Consider the following 12,414-nt stretch of genomic DNA (forward strand, 5'->3'; position numbering starts at 1 on the left):
TAAAACAAAGCTACATGGCCCTCTTGAATGTAAGTGTGATTTGAATGGTTCTGCTACCATTGAGCTGGACCAGGGCAGGGGGTAGAGGCAATTTACAGTGAGTCTCAAAGAGAAGCTTATATTCATTTAAGATCTATCTCTTCCCAGGCCTGCAAGGAGGACCTTAACAAACATCTTGTGGTATCTTAACAAGAGGAATGTGTTTTCAAAGACAACAATCTGCCCTCTGGGTGCGGTTTTCCCGACTCCCCTCCAACTTCTGCATGTATGGCCCCTTTGTTCTTCGATAGAAATCGTTTAACACAAGAACTCCTGCCCACCGGAAAGGGAGATGTGATGCTTCTCATTCTTTTTTCTTTCCTTGCAGAAAGGCACGTACTTTCTCTGGAAAGGAGGGGGCCTTGGAAAACAGCTAGTGGGAGCCAGGCAGGGACCTTCGGCGCTGAGCTATCCCAAATATGATTGCATTGCTGCAAAATCCTTGCTTTGGAATGGGTTGGTTCGTGTGGATTGAAAACGTGCTTTCCTTCATCTAGGGGAGGGGTCTGAAATGGTGCCTGATTTCTGCCCAAATTCAAAAGGGTCCTTGCAACACCCCCTTCTCCTCAGTGTTAACCCTTGCAAATATCAACTGGGGCTGCTGTTCATTGCTACCCTGTAGTCATCCACCCCAGAAGGCAGATGCCCAACCAGCAACTCCCCCCCCCCAAAAAGACCTCCTCCAAAAGGCACTTAAAGAGGGAGAGCGAGAGAAAGGAAAGGAAAGCACAATAGACAGTATTAAGGGTTTATTAAATATAATACAATGTTTAGTGGAAGGCGCAAATGAACATGGCAAGACGGGGACAGGAATGTGCAGCAAGTGCTTGGCTGTTGGCATCTCTGTCTCTCTCCTGCACCCTCCTCTCCAGGCTAGGTGGGCCACAGGCCATTTCCAAATGCTGGGCTGCACTTAGGATGGGGTGGTGGGGGAGATAGAGAGACTCAAGGACAGGGTGTCTTTAGAGCAAGGAAACTGGTGCCTTGGAGGCTGGAACCATCTGCCTGGAAGACAGGACATCGTCAAGGTAGTCCAAAAGGGCTTGGGTGGGCTTGCAGGACACACAGCGAGTCCCCAAAGCAGGGGTTGCTTGGTAGGCAACTCCCAAAGCTGCTCATAATTTTGCAATGGTTGTTTTCTTTAAAGGCAAATCTAACACAACCCATATTGTTTCTGGAATAAGAGGGACCCCTCTGAACCAAGCCACAAATGCCCAGCATCCCCGCTGGCCTCCTTAAGCCCTCTTTCGCGACCACTGGGACTTGATGTTTCTCCTTATCCCTGCCCAATCTTGCAAGCCCACCCACCACAAGACTCCTGGGCAGGCTGTTGATGTGCAACCAGCTAGAGGACCAAAGCTTCCCTGGGGAGGGTCAGGTTTGGTTGCTCAGAGGAGCTTCTCCCTCTCTCAACCAGATCCACCACCAGATGATCTACTACCTCCCTGAAGTGGATCATGCCAGTTTCTATGTGTGATGTTGATGCTCCCTTTCTGTGCCCATCTGGCTCTGAAGAAGGGGCCAGAGCAGGAGAGGAGGAGCCTTAGGGCTGAAAAGCACCCTTTCCCTACCAGTCAGGCACCAAGGAGAGACACGGGAGGTGGCAAAGGGGAGGGACTATGGGTGGGTATGGCTGGCAAGTCTCCTAGCCGGCGCCTCAAAGCTTCCCTTCCAGCGCCAGGGTCTTGAGGTCAGCAGGCGAGCTGGCGCTCAGCACCGTATGTGAGACGATCCTCTTGTCCACCAGGGAAGCGACGGCCTCTCCCACCTCCAGGTGGCTCACGTACCCGGGGCCCAGGCGCTCTGGCGTCGTCACACCCATGTTGATTTTCACCTGCCAGGGAAAGCCAAGACAGCGCCAGAAGAGACATTGGGAGGGGGGAGGCTGCGCCAGCCATTCACTGATCCACACACAATTGGGAAGCCCCCCAGACATTGTTGGATTCAGACTCCCAGCACCCAACACAGCCAATGGTCAGGGATGATGGGAGTTGTAGCGCAGCCACATTTGGAGGGCGACTGATTTCCCCATCCCTGCTGGATGGACCCTGCCAGTCAGAGACTTGCGGCTCACTGGGATCAATTAAAGTCAGCACAGTGGCCATTTCATTTATCCCAGACCCATGGTGAACCTCTAGCAGCACAACTGGGCACCTTCAACTGCCCCACCTGCAGTCCACCATTGTCTACTGAGGCAGACGGATGCCAGCAACACCCTGCATGACAGGTTGCTTTGATCTCAGTCATTCAGAAGGTTTCCCCCAAAGTTCTGAGTGAGTTAAAGGTTCCGTGGAAGATCTGCTGGGTTTGGTGCTAGGAAGAGGCTTGGAAGGAGCTGTAGGGGGAGCGCTGAGCATCAGGGTTGAGTCTGCCTGGGCACTATTCTCCTCACACACACACACATTTCACAGAGAAACCTCAAAGTCTCCAGCTGTCTCTCCTGCAAGGAAAACCAACCCCACAGATCAGTAGCCAACATGGACTACATCCCCATCTTCCCTTATTACTGAGCCATGCTGGGACTGATGGGAGTCAGGACCCAACAGCATCTCCTGGGTGCCACATTGGCTACTCCTGCTGTTGATCTGGCTACTAGCCATGTTGGCTATGCTCTGCCTCTATGGCTGAAAGGTAGTATCCTTCTGAATCCCAGTTGCTTGCAACCACAGGACAGGAGTGTGCTCTTGTGCTCAGCTGTTGCTTGCGGGTTTCCAATTGGGGCAGCTGTGAGAACAGGATGCTGGACTAGGTGGGCCTGTGGGCCTGATCCAGCAGGCTCTTCTTATGTTCTTAGATGCTGAACACCCCACTAATTACAGCCCTGGGAGGGCAAAATTACTCCCCACGTGGGTAGGGAGCTGGCTGACCCACCAACAAACCCAGCACTGACCTCATTCAGCTTGCAGGGAACGTCTGGGTACTCCTCACGGACCATGAGGGAAAAGGCCAAGGCCCCCGCTGCCCCCAGTGTCAGGAAGCCTGTGCCTGGCATGAGGAGGCGCTCCCCAGCCCCTCCTGAAACAGAGAAGCTGATTTAGCTGGGAGGGAAGGAAGGAAGCAGCTGCCATCACCACCAGTGGCTGAGTCAGAAGGTCCAGGGTTCAGTCCTCACTCTTTCCATCTAAAAGGATATGTTTGCAGCCAATGGGAGACCTCCCAGACAACCTGCTTTTTGAATATTCATCCTGATTTGTTTGTAGGGAACTTTGATGATGTCTACATCATCAAATATATGCTTTGATGAGACATTTCCCAGTGCATTTCCCCATCAATTCCCTTATTGCAAAAAGTCCAGTCTTTGTGGGCGGAGCAGGTTTGTTGTGCAAGACTTCCTGGCCAACTATAATTGTGCAACCTGAATTTGTTGGTATGTGATTGAATCCCACCTGGAAACAGCCTGGAAGCGCCTTGAGACTCCAGCCACTGCTAGCCTGAGAAGGCAACACTGAGCTAACAAGTCTTCTTCCCATGTGCCTGGGTAGCTCTCAACAGGGCAGCTTTTGTGCCAATGATGGCTCAGTCCCTGCCAACCTAGCCCCACAAGGCACAAGCTGCTGCCCCACAAATGCTGGTCATCTGCCCACATGCTCAGGCATGCAGGACTTAATTGGAGAGAGGGTATGGAAAGGTTTCTACCTTCGCAGTTCGCAATGAGGCCTGCGAACTGAAACGAAAGGTGCATTTCTATTGCTACTGGGCAAGAGAGGCTGGCCGAAGCCCCAGCAAAAGTTCTCTCCCCAAAGTTATCTTCTGCAGACCAGACCAACCCAGCTCATCTCACCAGTGATGAAAGTGTAGGTTCCATCTGCGTTGTCCTTCACGAGGGGGAAGAAGGCCTTCCAGGCAGTGAAGGTGCTGAGAAGGAGGGTGTCCAGGACCTGTGGGAGAGGAAACAGAGGGACACCCGTGTTCATTGTCCCAGCTGAAGTATCTCAAGAGTCTCCAAAAGAGGAGATCCACACAATCACACCTCTTCTGCAAATGTGATCCAGTTACAGTTTTCTTAAAATTAGGAATCCGCCTCTCTGCCACTACAAACCATGATCTGTGGGCCAGTTATTCCTGTCCCAGCTTTTTGCATTGCTTAAAAGCACCGCTGCCACTTCCGGTGTTTCATCAACATTCTACCTGATGGCTGGCCTTACCCCAAAGCCCTCAACCCTGGCTTGGCCAGAATCAAGGAGGAAGTGCTGCTTCAATGGGCAGAGATGTATTGTTATTAAAAATGCTATAGCACTTTCCAGTATATAATTGCAGAGTGGCAACAAGACCAAGTCAGGGGAAGAGTACCATTATCATAGAAATAGCCCCAAAAGCCAGCAAACAGAATCTATCCATCAGAGAGAGGGAGAAGGAAAGAGAACGGGAGAGGGTTGATCTGGATAACTTTGGGTTCCTCCAGACAATCTGTTTTGCTTGCACAAAACTTACACAGAAGTTATACAGTGTCCTATTTGATTTTCTTGCAGACAGGTCATATATGAGCATTGAACTTGATGTCCTTGTGGGGTCTTTATGCATCTTCCCATTCATAGGAGCCAACTCCTAGGGGCCATTGGGGCTTTGGCCCCCACAATAAAATATTTGAGGGGGCCGGGCCCCCACAAAGTTGATGGGCATTCCCATTCAAATGGTGTGTACACTGCATCATGTGATTAATTATGCAGGGCAGGGGTTTACTTGGGCCCCTACAATACTTTATTCAAGTTGGTACCCCTGTTCCCATTAATGATTTGTTCATCCCACACTTTTGAATGCATTTCCCCATTACTTAATTTACTGCAAAAAGGCCAGTTTTCTAAATTTTAAAAAGTAGATTTGTTGTCTTAGGGTGACAGAGCCTATTGCACAAACCTACATTCCTGGTATGCACTAGAATCCTTCCTGCAAAACAGGGACAATCTAGGGGCACCCCTGTTTCTGATCTATCTCCCTGCTCACCCGGTGCAGCTCCTTCAGGGTCTGAGTGAGAGGGGGACCCCCTTGCCACCAGCTGAAGCCCAAGGAGGACACCACATCCGTCACCTTCCCAGTGCTCTTCAGCAGAGCCTCCTTGGCTGCCTCTGCACCTTCCTCAGAACCTGGATGGATGGGATAAATTTAGGAGCAGAGATAGTGAGACCAGGTGGCTGCATCCCCCAGCATTATCAATCTGTACTCCCAAATAGCCCAGAGCCTTTCCCCTCCTGCCAAACTCATGGAGGAAGAAAAAAAGCTAGGCCACCCAAGGGTCTTCACTACAGGTGGCCTGCCAATAACAGCATGATGCCTGTATCCTGCAGATAGGATGCTATGGCTGCCTTGCAGGTGTAAATGGTCCATAAGGATTGCAGCATCAGTGACCCAGATTGCAGCTGGTGCATCCCACAGCCACTGTGACATCCTGTGCCTGTGCAGTTGGCCATGGGACCCCAGTTATTTGGTGGAGAGATGACAACATACTTGGCTCAACTAAAGTTCCACTGAGCATGCTGGGGATTCATCTTCAAACCTCAAAAAAGAGAGAGAATTGCCCTCAACTGTCAGGGCTTCCTTAAAAAGAAAAGAAAAAGTAAGCTTGAGTTTCCTTGCAACAATTTGAATTTGTATTTTCCCAAGAGAATTCAGGTACTTTCTCCTATTTCTTTTCTTCTTCTTCAATGCTCCCAGTTATGCACCATCACCTTCCTCTCTTTTTATTTATAAAGTACATTGAATTCTAAAGGCTATAGGATTGTATGTGGGTGTTTACTGCAGTGGTGCTCATTGCTGCCTTAATTTTATCACAATATCTTTCGATGCTGGCCGTCAAAATGCAAATCATGAAATGCTTTCCCAGATTCATGCAAAGGCTGCCTTTGGCTCTGCTTTTCTGAAGGCAGCCTTGATCAGCTCTTTGCTGGAGGGGGCCGTACAACCGCCTGCAGCTTGACGGCTGCCTGTCTGCTGGGCGCCTTCTGCCTTCCCTTTTCCTAGCTCTGGACACCTCAATAAATTTGTGCCCCCTCCACCATTCAGCCCAGCCGCCTCCCCGGACATTATGGAGATACCGTTCCAGCAGGGATGGAAGGACCTGTCTGTTTCGCTTCTCTTGATTTCTCATTTGTCTAAACTTAAATTCAATTCTCCACATTTTTGCAGAAATTTGAGGGTTTTAAAAAAATCCTTATGAAAATTCACCAGCATTTTAGTGTTAAGTTCTCCTAATAAACACATTTTTATATGCAGTTTTGAATAATGTACACTTTTTTTGCAAGCAGTTTCCCTCAATATAATTTATTTTTAGCATCTTGTTTTCTGCATTCTAATGCACACTTTCCCCTCATATATGCATTTTTGTAAACACAGGTGGTTGCACAGCTGCCTTTGGATAAGTATCAGCTTCGAAGAACAGTTGTGTTTTGGTTCGCATATTAGTTTGGAAAGTGCAGATTTGACAAAATCACCTTTAGATACAAACTAAAATGAATTTCTCCACCATCCATACATTTCAGCCCCCACTCCCTCTGCCCAGTATTTCCCCACAGCAGCCCCACACTCATGGCCCTCAGAAGCACTGCAGCCAAGGTCTCACACACAAAGTCTTACCTACGTCCCCAACCAGGGTGTGCAGCCGCTGGCAGGCTGATGGAGGCAGAAACTCTTTCAGCTTCTCCAATCTGCTTCTGTCTCGAGAAATGACAGCAACCTGGAAGCCTGCACAGATGACAAAGGATCAGAGGAGGCAACGCCCTGGGCACAAGGAGGGGGCATGGATGCCATTGTATCAGTTCCTAGGTCTGATTGACGGCAGAACAGCTGATGAAACGGAGCTCAGCCTGGTCTTGGCAACTGTTTTTAATGCTAGGGCTCAGGCCTCAGGCACATGAGTTAATGAGAGAGAGACAAGTGGCTTCTGGGTGTGTGCAAAGTGCTTCCAAAAAGCACAGTAGTCACAGATACTGTCCCCCTCAACACACACACATGCCTGATATTAGAATATTAGAACTTCCATGGTATATTTGGGGCTCATCACCGCTTGGTAGAAACAAACAATTGGTAGCAGGAGTCAAGCAGATCAGAACACTATGGAAAGATAGTTGAATGTGCAGCTGCTGGACTCAGACAGCCCCAAGTATATGCATTCAGGCAGACACACACAGACACAGTCAATGAATCTTGACCCAGGCTCTTGCAAGATGGAAGGCATGTCAATGTAAGCCTTACCTTTCTCCAGCAGCGCCTTGACAATGCCAGAGCCCACCGTGCCAGCTCCGCCAAGCACCACCACTACCCGGTCCGATGCAGACATCCTGGCAACGAGAGGCTGTTCTGAGGAGAGTCGCCAAACGACAAGTGGGGCTGCGGTTTCCACGCAGGAGAATAAGTAGGGAAAGCAGCACCTAAGAGTCCCACCTCCAAGGAAGCGGAGCCCAGCCCACCACCCTGTATCTCCACCTCCTGGTCCTGTTCATGCTGCACATCTTGAGCCTCGGGTCCCACAACCTGGCAGGCAATAGATCCTTCCCCGAGATGGTCTTGATGAAAGTGATTGCCGGCCTCCCAATGTCCCACGTAAACTGAAGTCACTTTGGCTGCAGTCTTGGCTTGTTATGTAGGTGATGGGCTCAGCACGTGGCTTGTGGGCTGCCGTGGTCTCCGTCCTCAAGATTATGGCAAGCTAAGGTGCAACAAACTTTCCTGAGTCTCTGATGGAGGGCTCAGCTGGCTACATATGTCGTCTTTGACTTGAGTTCAAAGAATGGAAGAGAATGGGGACCATGTGGACAGGCAAATGTTGATATCAGTGGAGAGACATGCTACAAAACAGACAAGTACATCACTGCCCTCTTGCAGTGTCAAGCTACGCAGTGAAGAGAGCCACAGATTGTGTTCTATAACCATCCAGATACAGTGGTACCTCGGATTAAGTACTTAATTCATTCCGGAGGTCCGTACTTAGCCTGAAACTGTTCTCAACCTGATGCACCACTTTAGCTAATGGGGAGCTCCTGCTGCTGCCGCGCCGCTGGAGAACAATTTCTGTTCTCATCCTGAAGCAAAGTTCTTAACCTGAAGCACTATTTCTGGGTTAGCGGAGTCTGTAACCTGAAGCGTATGTAACCTGAAGTGTATGTAACCCAAGGTACCACTGTATTTATTGCAGGGAGGAAGGAGTTTTGATCCTTCCCTCTAACTCCAGCTCGCTCATGATTTGGGAAACTCCATGGTTCTGCAGTGCATGCAGAGGCTATTCATTGCACTAGACACCCCTCATTCCTGCTGGCCCTCTGGCAGAGTGGAACCAAGCTAAGCATTGCAGACGCTGAATTATTGGCCCAAAGCGAAGCACCAGGCCACGTGTATTGCAATAAATGAAGATAAGCTTATAAGTGAATGCACAGAACAGCCTCTCTCTGAGGGGCTGACCAGAAGAGGTATGGGGTAAGGTTGGGGTACAGTGGAAGAAAGCACTTTGCTCATGAAGATTCGCAAAATGAATGCAAAATGAAGAGCACCAGTCCTGGCCTGGCCAGATGTTTTTGTGGTTTGAGTTGAACTGCAGTGGAGCGACAGGAAATGTGAGTTGGGAAAGGTATCCGTGGCAGAGCACCTGCTTTGCATGCTGAAGGTCTCAGGTTCAATCCTCTTCAGGTAGACCTGGGAGAGACCCACGGCTGAAACCCTGGAGAGGTGCTGCCAATTATTTTTGACAAACTGAGCTAGATTGACCAGCGGCCTGACTCAGTATAAAGCAATTTCCTGTGTTCCCGTTTCCTGGGATGGGAAGTTCCTGGTTGGGCAACGTAATCTGGTGGCAGCATCCCTGCTTCCCTCCCTGGGCCTGTGGCTCAAGAGTGCCACCTTGTGTTCTTAGTTTGAAGCAACACCACTGTGGGGGCCAGAACTGCAGGACAAGACGGTAGGGAAGGTGAGGAGTCATTGTAGGGTGAAGAAGAGGGAGGCAGAGGCTGCCGGCTGGAGGTGCCAGAAAGAGGGTAAAAGTTGGATCCAGGAAATTAAAACCAAATCTCCAAAACCATCAAATCACTGGCCACACCCACCTCTCTACAGCCTGAATTGTAAAAAAAAAAGGTTCCTTTGTTCCTTGTTTTGGAGTTTGCAAAAGCAAGGGGGGCACATTTCTTAATGTCACTGGGTGGGGTGGGGCTCCTGCTGTAGGTTCCTTAAATTAGACTGAAGCCAATGGGAAACAAGTGTGGAGGTTTTGCTCCTATTAACAGGTGACCTGCTGTTGGATCTCAGTAACTAGATAGGGTTTAAATGCAGAGTTGCTAGGGAGTTACCCTGCCTAATCGAACACAGTGGGTTTCCATATAGTCATGCTTTGCAGGCAGAATATCACACCTAAAATCCTGGCAGGTCATGCTGGCTTCAGGGATGGAGTGATGGGAAAAGTCTCAGCTAAAGCCCTGGCAGAGCTGGTGGTGCCTGTCAAAAGTACACAATATTGGTCTGAATGGAGAAATTGTTTGACCTGGCCTGAGGTTTTGAATTCGCAGTATCAGAGAACACGAGTCTCACATTCGCAAAATCTCTTTTTATTGCCATCTGAAATTGGAAAAGGCTCCTTGGGAAACAATAAGGAGGTTGAAAAGGAATATGTAGACATGGAGCTTGCATATCTGCCACCCAGAAAGCAGTGCAGGCTGTGCCACTGAAGCTTCATCCCCACAGCATGGAAGGGATGGGAAATAAAAGTGGGATGCCACCCCTAGAGGATAAGGTGCCAGGCCCAACTTTTTGTACATGGCTGGAAGGGATGAAAAAGAAGTTTTCATTATTCTTCCATTCACCCGCCCAGAGCAGGGAGGCTCCTTGGCACATCAACCTCTGCACAGACAGCTGCAGAATCCTCCAGCCTGCCCAAGAAGTACCAAGGGCATGGGTCACACACACAAGGCCCCGCTAACTCCAGCAGGCATACTACGCCATGCCACAGCCTATGGCAAAATGAATCCCCCCGCACACATTCAGCACAGAAACAGCTGTGGCCTCAGGAGGTTGAAGGACCAGCTGCTTTAGAGCAATGGCCATTTTCCAAAGGGGATAAAACAACAGCATCTATTAGTACAGGCAGCTGAAGGACTACCCACAGAATAGTGCCTGAAACAAGATCCAGGACTCATTAGTAACTGAAACAAAGCCTAAACATCCAGGACTGTAATTGTGCATGTGTTCAGTAATGCTCTCGGGGCAGGAGGGCCCCCAAATGCAGAAGGGCTGAGTGGAATAATATACCCTGCTATCTAAAGTGCCCCCACAAAGTCCAGAGTCCGAAGTTACCTAACTGCATCATGGCATCTACTGTATTCCTCTCCTGCTGCGCTTGTACCTCATTTGTGTGTCACTTCCCTTGCCTACCGAAGCATAACTGTGAGGTCCTTGGGGCAGGGACCTGTGTCTTGTCACTCCTATTATGGTACTCTGCAATGTGCCAAGGACACAGGTGGGCACTGTGCAGAAGAGGCATCTGCCAACGTTCTGTTGTGACCCGGAAACAAAACACAGGCCGGGCCTGGGCAGGGAGAAATGGGCAAGATTCTGCATGGCTGCAATCAGCTGGGGGCAGGGAGCAGATTCAGTCTCCAGCCCATGTCACTGCAAAAGAGAGTGTTGTACCTGGAGGACCTGTAATGGTGTGGGCAAATCCAGACCTAACTCCTGTCGATGCTGCACCACAGAGTTGCAAGCATGCACACGTGTCTACACACAGCTGTAAACATACACACTTTGCCCTCTCATAAACTGCCCCTACCATACTAATGTGGTAAGTGAATAAAAATAGTAATTAAAAGGGAAACTGGCCATGATTTAGGGGAAAGGTGCCTGCTCTGCATACAGAAGATAGCATGGCTACACTCTCTGGCACCTCCAGTAAAATGACTTCAGGTAGGAGGGCTGGGAAATGCCTTTCCTTCTGCCCAAATGCTTGAAGAAAATTCGTATTACTGGGTTCAGAAGATCAATGGTCAGATTCCACTTAAGGCAGATTCCCACAACTAAGGCCAGGTTGAGGAATATTTCCATATTTTGACATCAGTCACAGCCAGCTGAGCACCCTGGGCCCCCAAACCCACATGTGAGTGTGGCCATTGCCCTGCTAGAACAAAATAGTCAAATGGGAGCAGGAGGAGCAGGCGTGGCAGAGTCCAAAGTGGAACAAAGTTACCCCTTTCCTCCAGTAACTTACCTACTCCCACCTGTGGCCAAATCCAGAGGTGATAATCAGGGGTGGGCTACAGAAGTGACAGTTACTTTCAAAAAACAACAACAATGAAGAGAAAGGATTTAGCACCCCCTGCTCTCATTGTACCCATTTAACAAAGATAAACATTACATCTGAATTTCACTTTATTGTTGCTAGCTCATGGTCCTACCTGACCCACCTGTGGGCCTAGCTATATGGAGCTGTATGCTCCCTTCCCATTTCCTGGCATGTGAAACTGCAGAATCAGCCTCCTTTATCCACACATCAGCTCTCACAGAAAGACCAAGCTACGTAAAATGCTCCATTTGCAAAAGGTTCAGGTAAGGACTGAAGAGTCGACGCCAACTGCACACATACTGTAAGAGCAGCTTAGTAGTCATGCCTGGGTTGATCAATAACAACACAACTGCAACACATCATTAACAATCCTTAATCAGGATTGGTGCTCATTTATAATGTGAATTAACAGGGCAGCTACGGGAGGCAAGCAAATACACCCACACCTTCCTCACCACTTGTACAACTTGCTGAAATTCAACCAATTTGTATTTCTGCTACAAAGTTTGGAAGATACTTTCTGGTTTCAAGCAAATCATTTTCACACCTCCCAGTAATCTCGTCTTGTGCTTCACATTACCCAGTCCTGTTCCTTTTGCACAAGCAAACCTCTAAAGAAGTGCAGAGGACAGAATGTTGAAAAGGAGTGAAGAAAGTTTACAAGAAACCAGGACTCATGGGCAATTCAGCCTATGGAAGAAGACAGAGGTTTTTTCCCCACGCCCTCACAGAGCACATGTTTCTGTCTCTACAGCCAATGCCTGCTCCCTACCAAGCCTGCACAGAGTATATCAAAACCTCTTGCAGCCAACCTGCATGTTCAGTGGTCTCTAATCTGCATGCAGATTCCCTTCTGCACTGATATGAAGATCTCAAGAATTCTAGCCTTGTCCCTTGAGGCTTTCCATGCTTTTTCACCTTTCTCTTGTGTTTCCCCAGACCTGGCTACCTGCTTCATGCATTGTCCATGAAAGTTTTTACCTGTTTCCAGCAAGATCTGGCTTTCTCTTCTCTCCTTACCACTTGCAACCCCCCCCCCCCACGGTCCAGACCTCAACATCCCTTTCATCCTCTTCTCATCAGTGGATTGAATTCATGAGTTTATATATGGCTCCAGTGTAGCTTTG

The 12,414-nt window shown here is 49.1% G+C and overlaps 1 protein-coding gene across 1 annotated transcript; it reads right to left on the reverse strand.

Moving 5' to 3' along the window:
- Positions 1-796: 796 nt before the first annotated feature.
- LOC308592380 (farnesol dehydrogenase-like) lies at positions 797-12,281 on the reverse strand. Its single transcript, XM_081203768.1, has 6 exons — positions 7,225-12,281; positions 6,607-6,714; positions 4,981-5,120; positions 3,821-3,917; positions 2,930-3,054; positions 797-1,873 (listed from the first exon to the last, which is right to left on the reverse strand). Exons 1-6 carry the CDS (start codon positions 7,307-7,309, stop codon positions 1,697-1,699), a joined length of 732 nt encoding a protein of 243 aa, XP_081059894.1. The 5' UTR covers positions 7,310-12,281; the 3' UTR covers positions 797-1,696.
- Between the last annotated feature and the right edge of the window lie 133 nt (positions 12,282-12,414).

This window comes from Podarcis bocagei (genome assembly GCF_964188305.1).
Source record: "Podarcis bocagei genome assembly, chromosome: 7".
Taxonomy (NCBI): domain Eukaryota; kingdom Metazoa; phylum Chordata; class Lepidosauria; order Squamata; family Lacertidae; genus Podarcis; species Podarcis bocagei.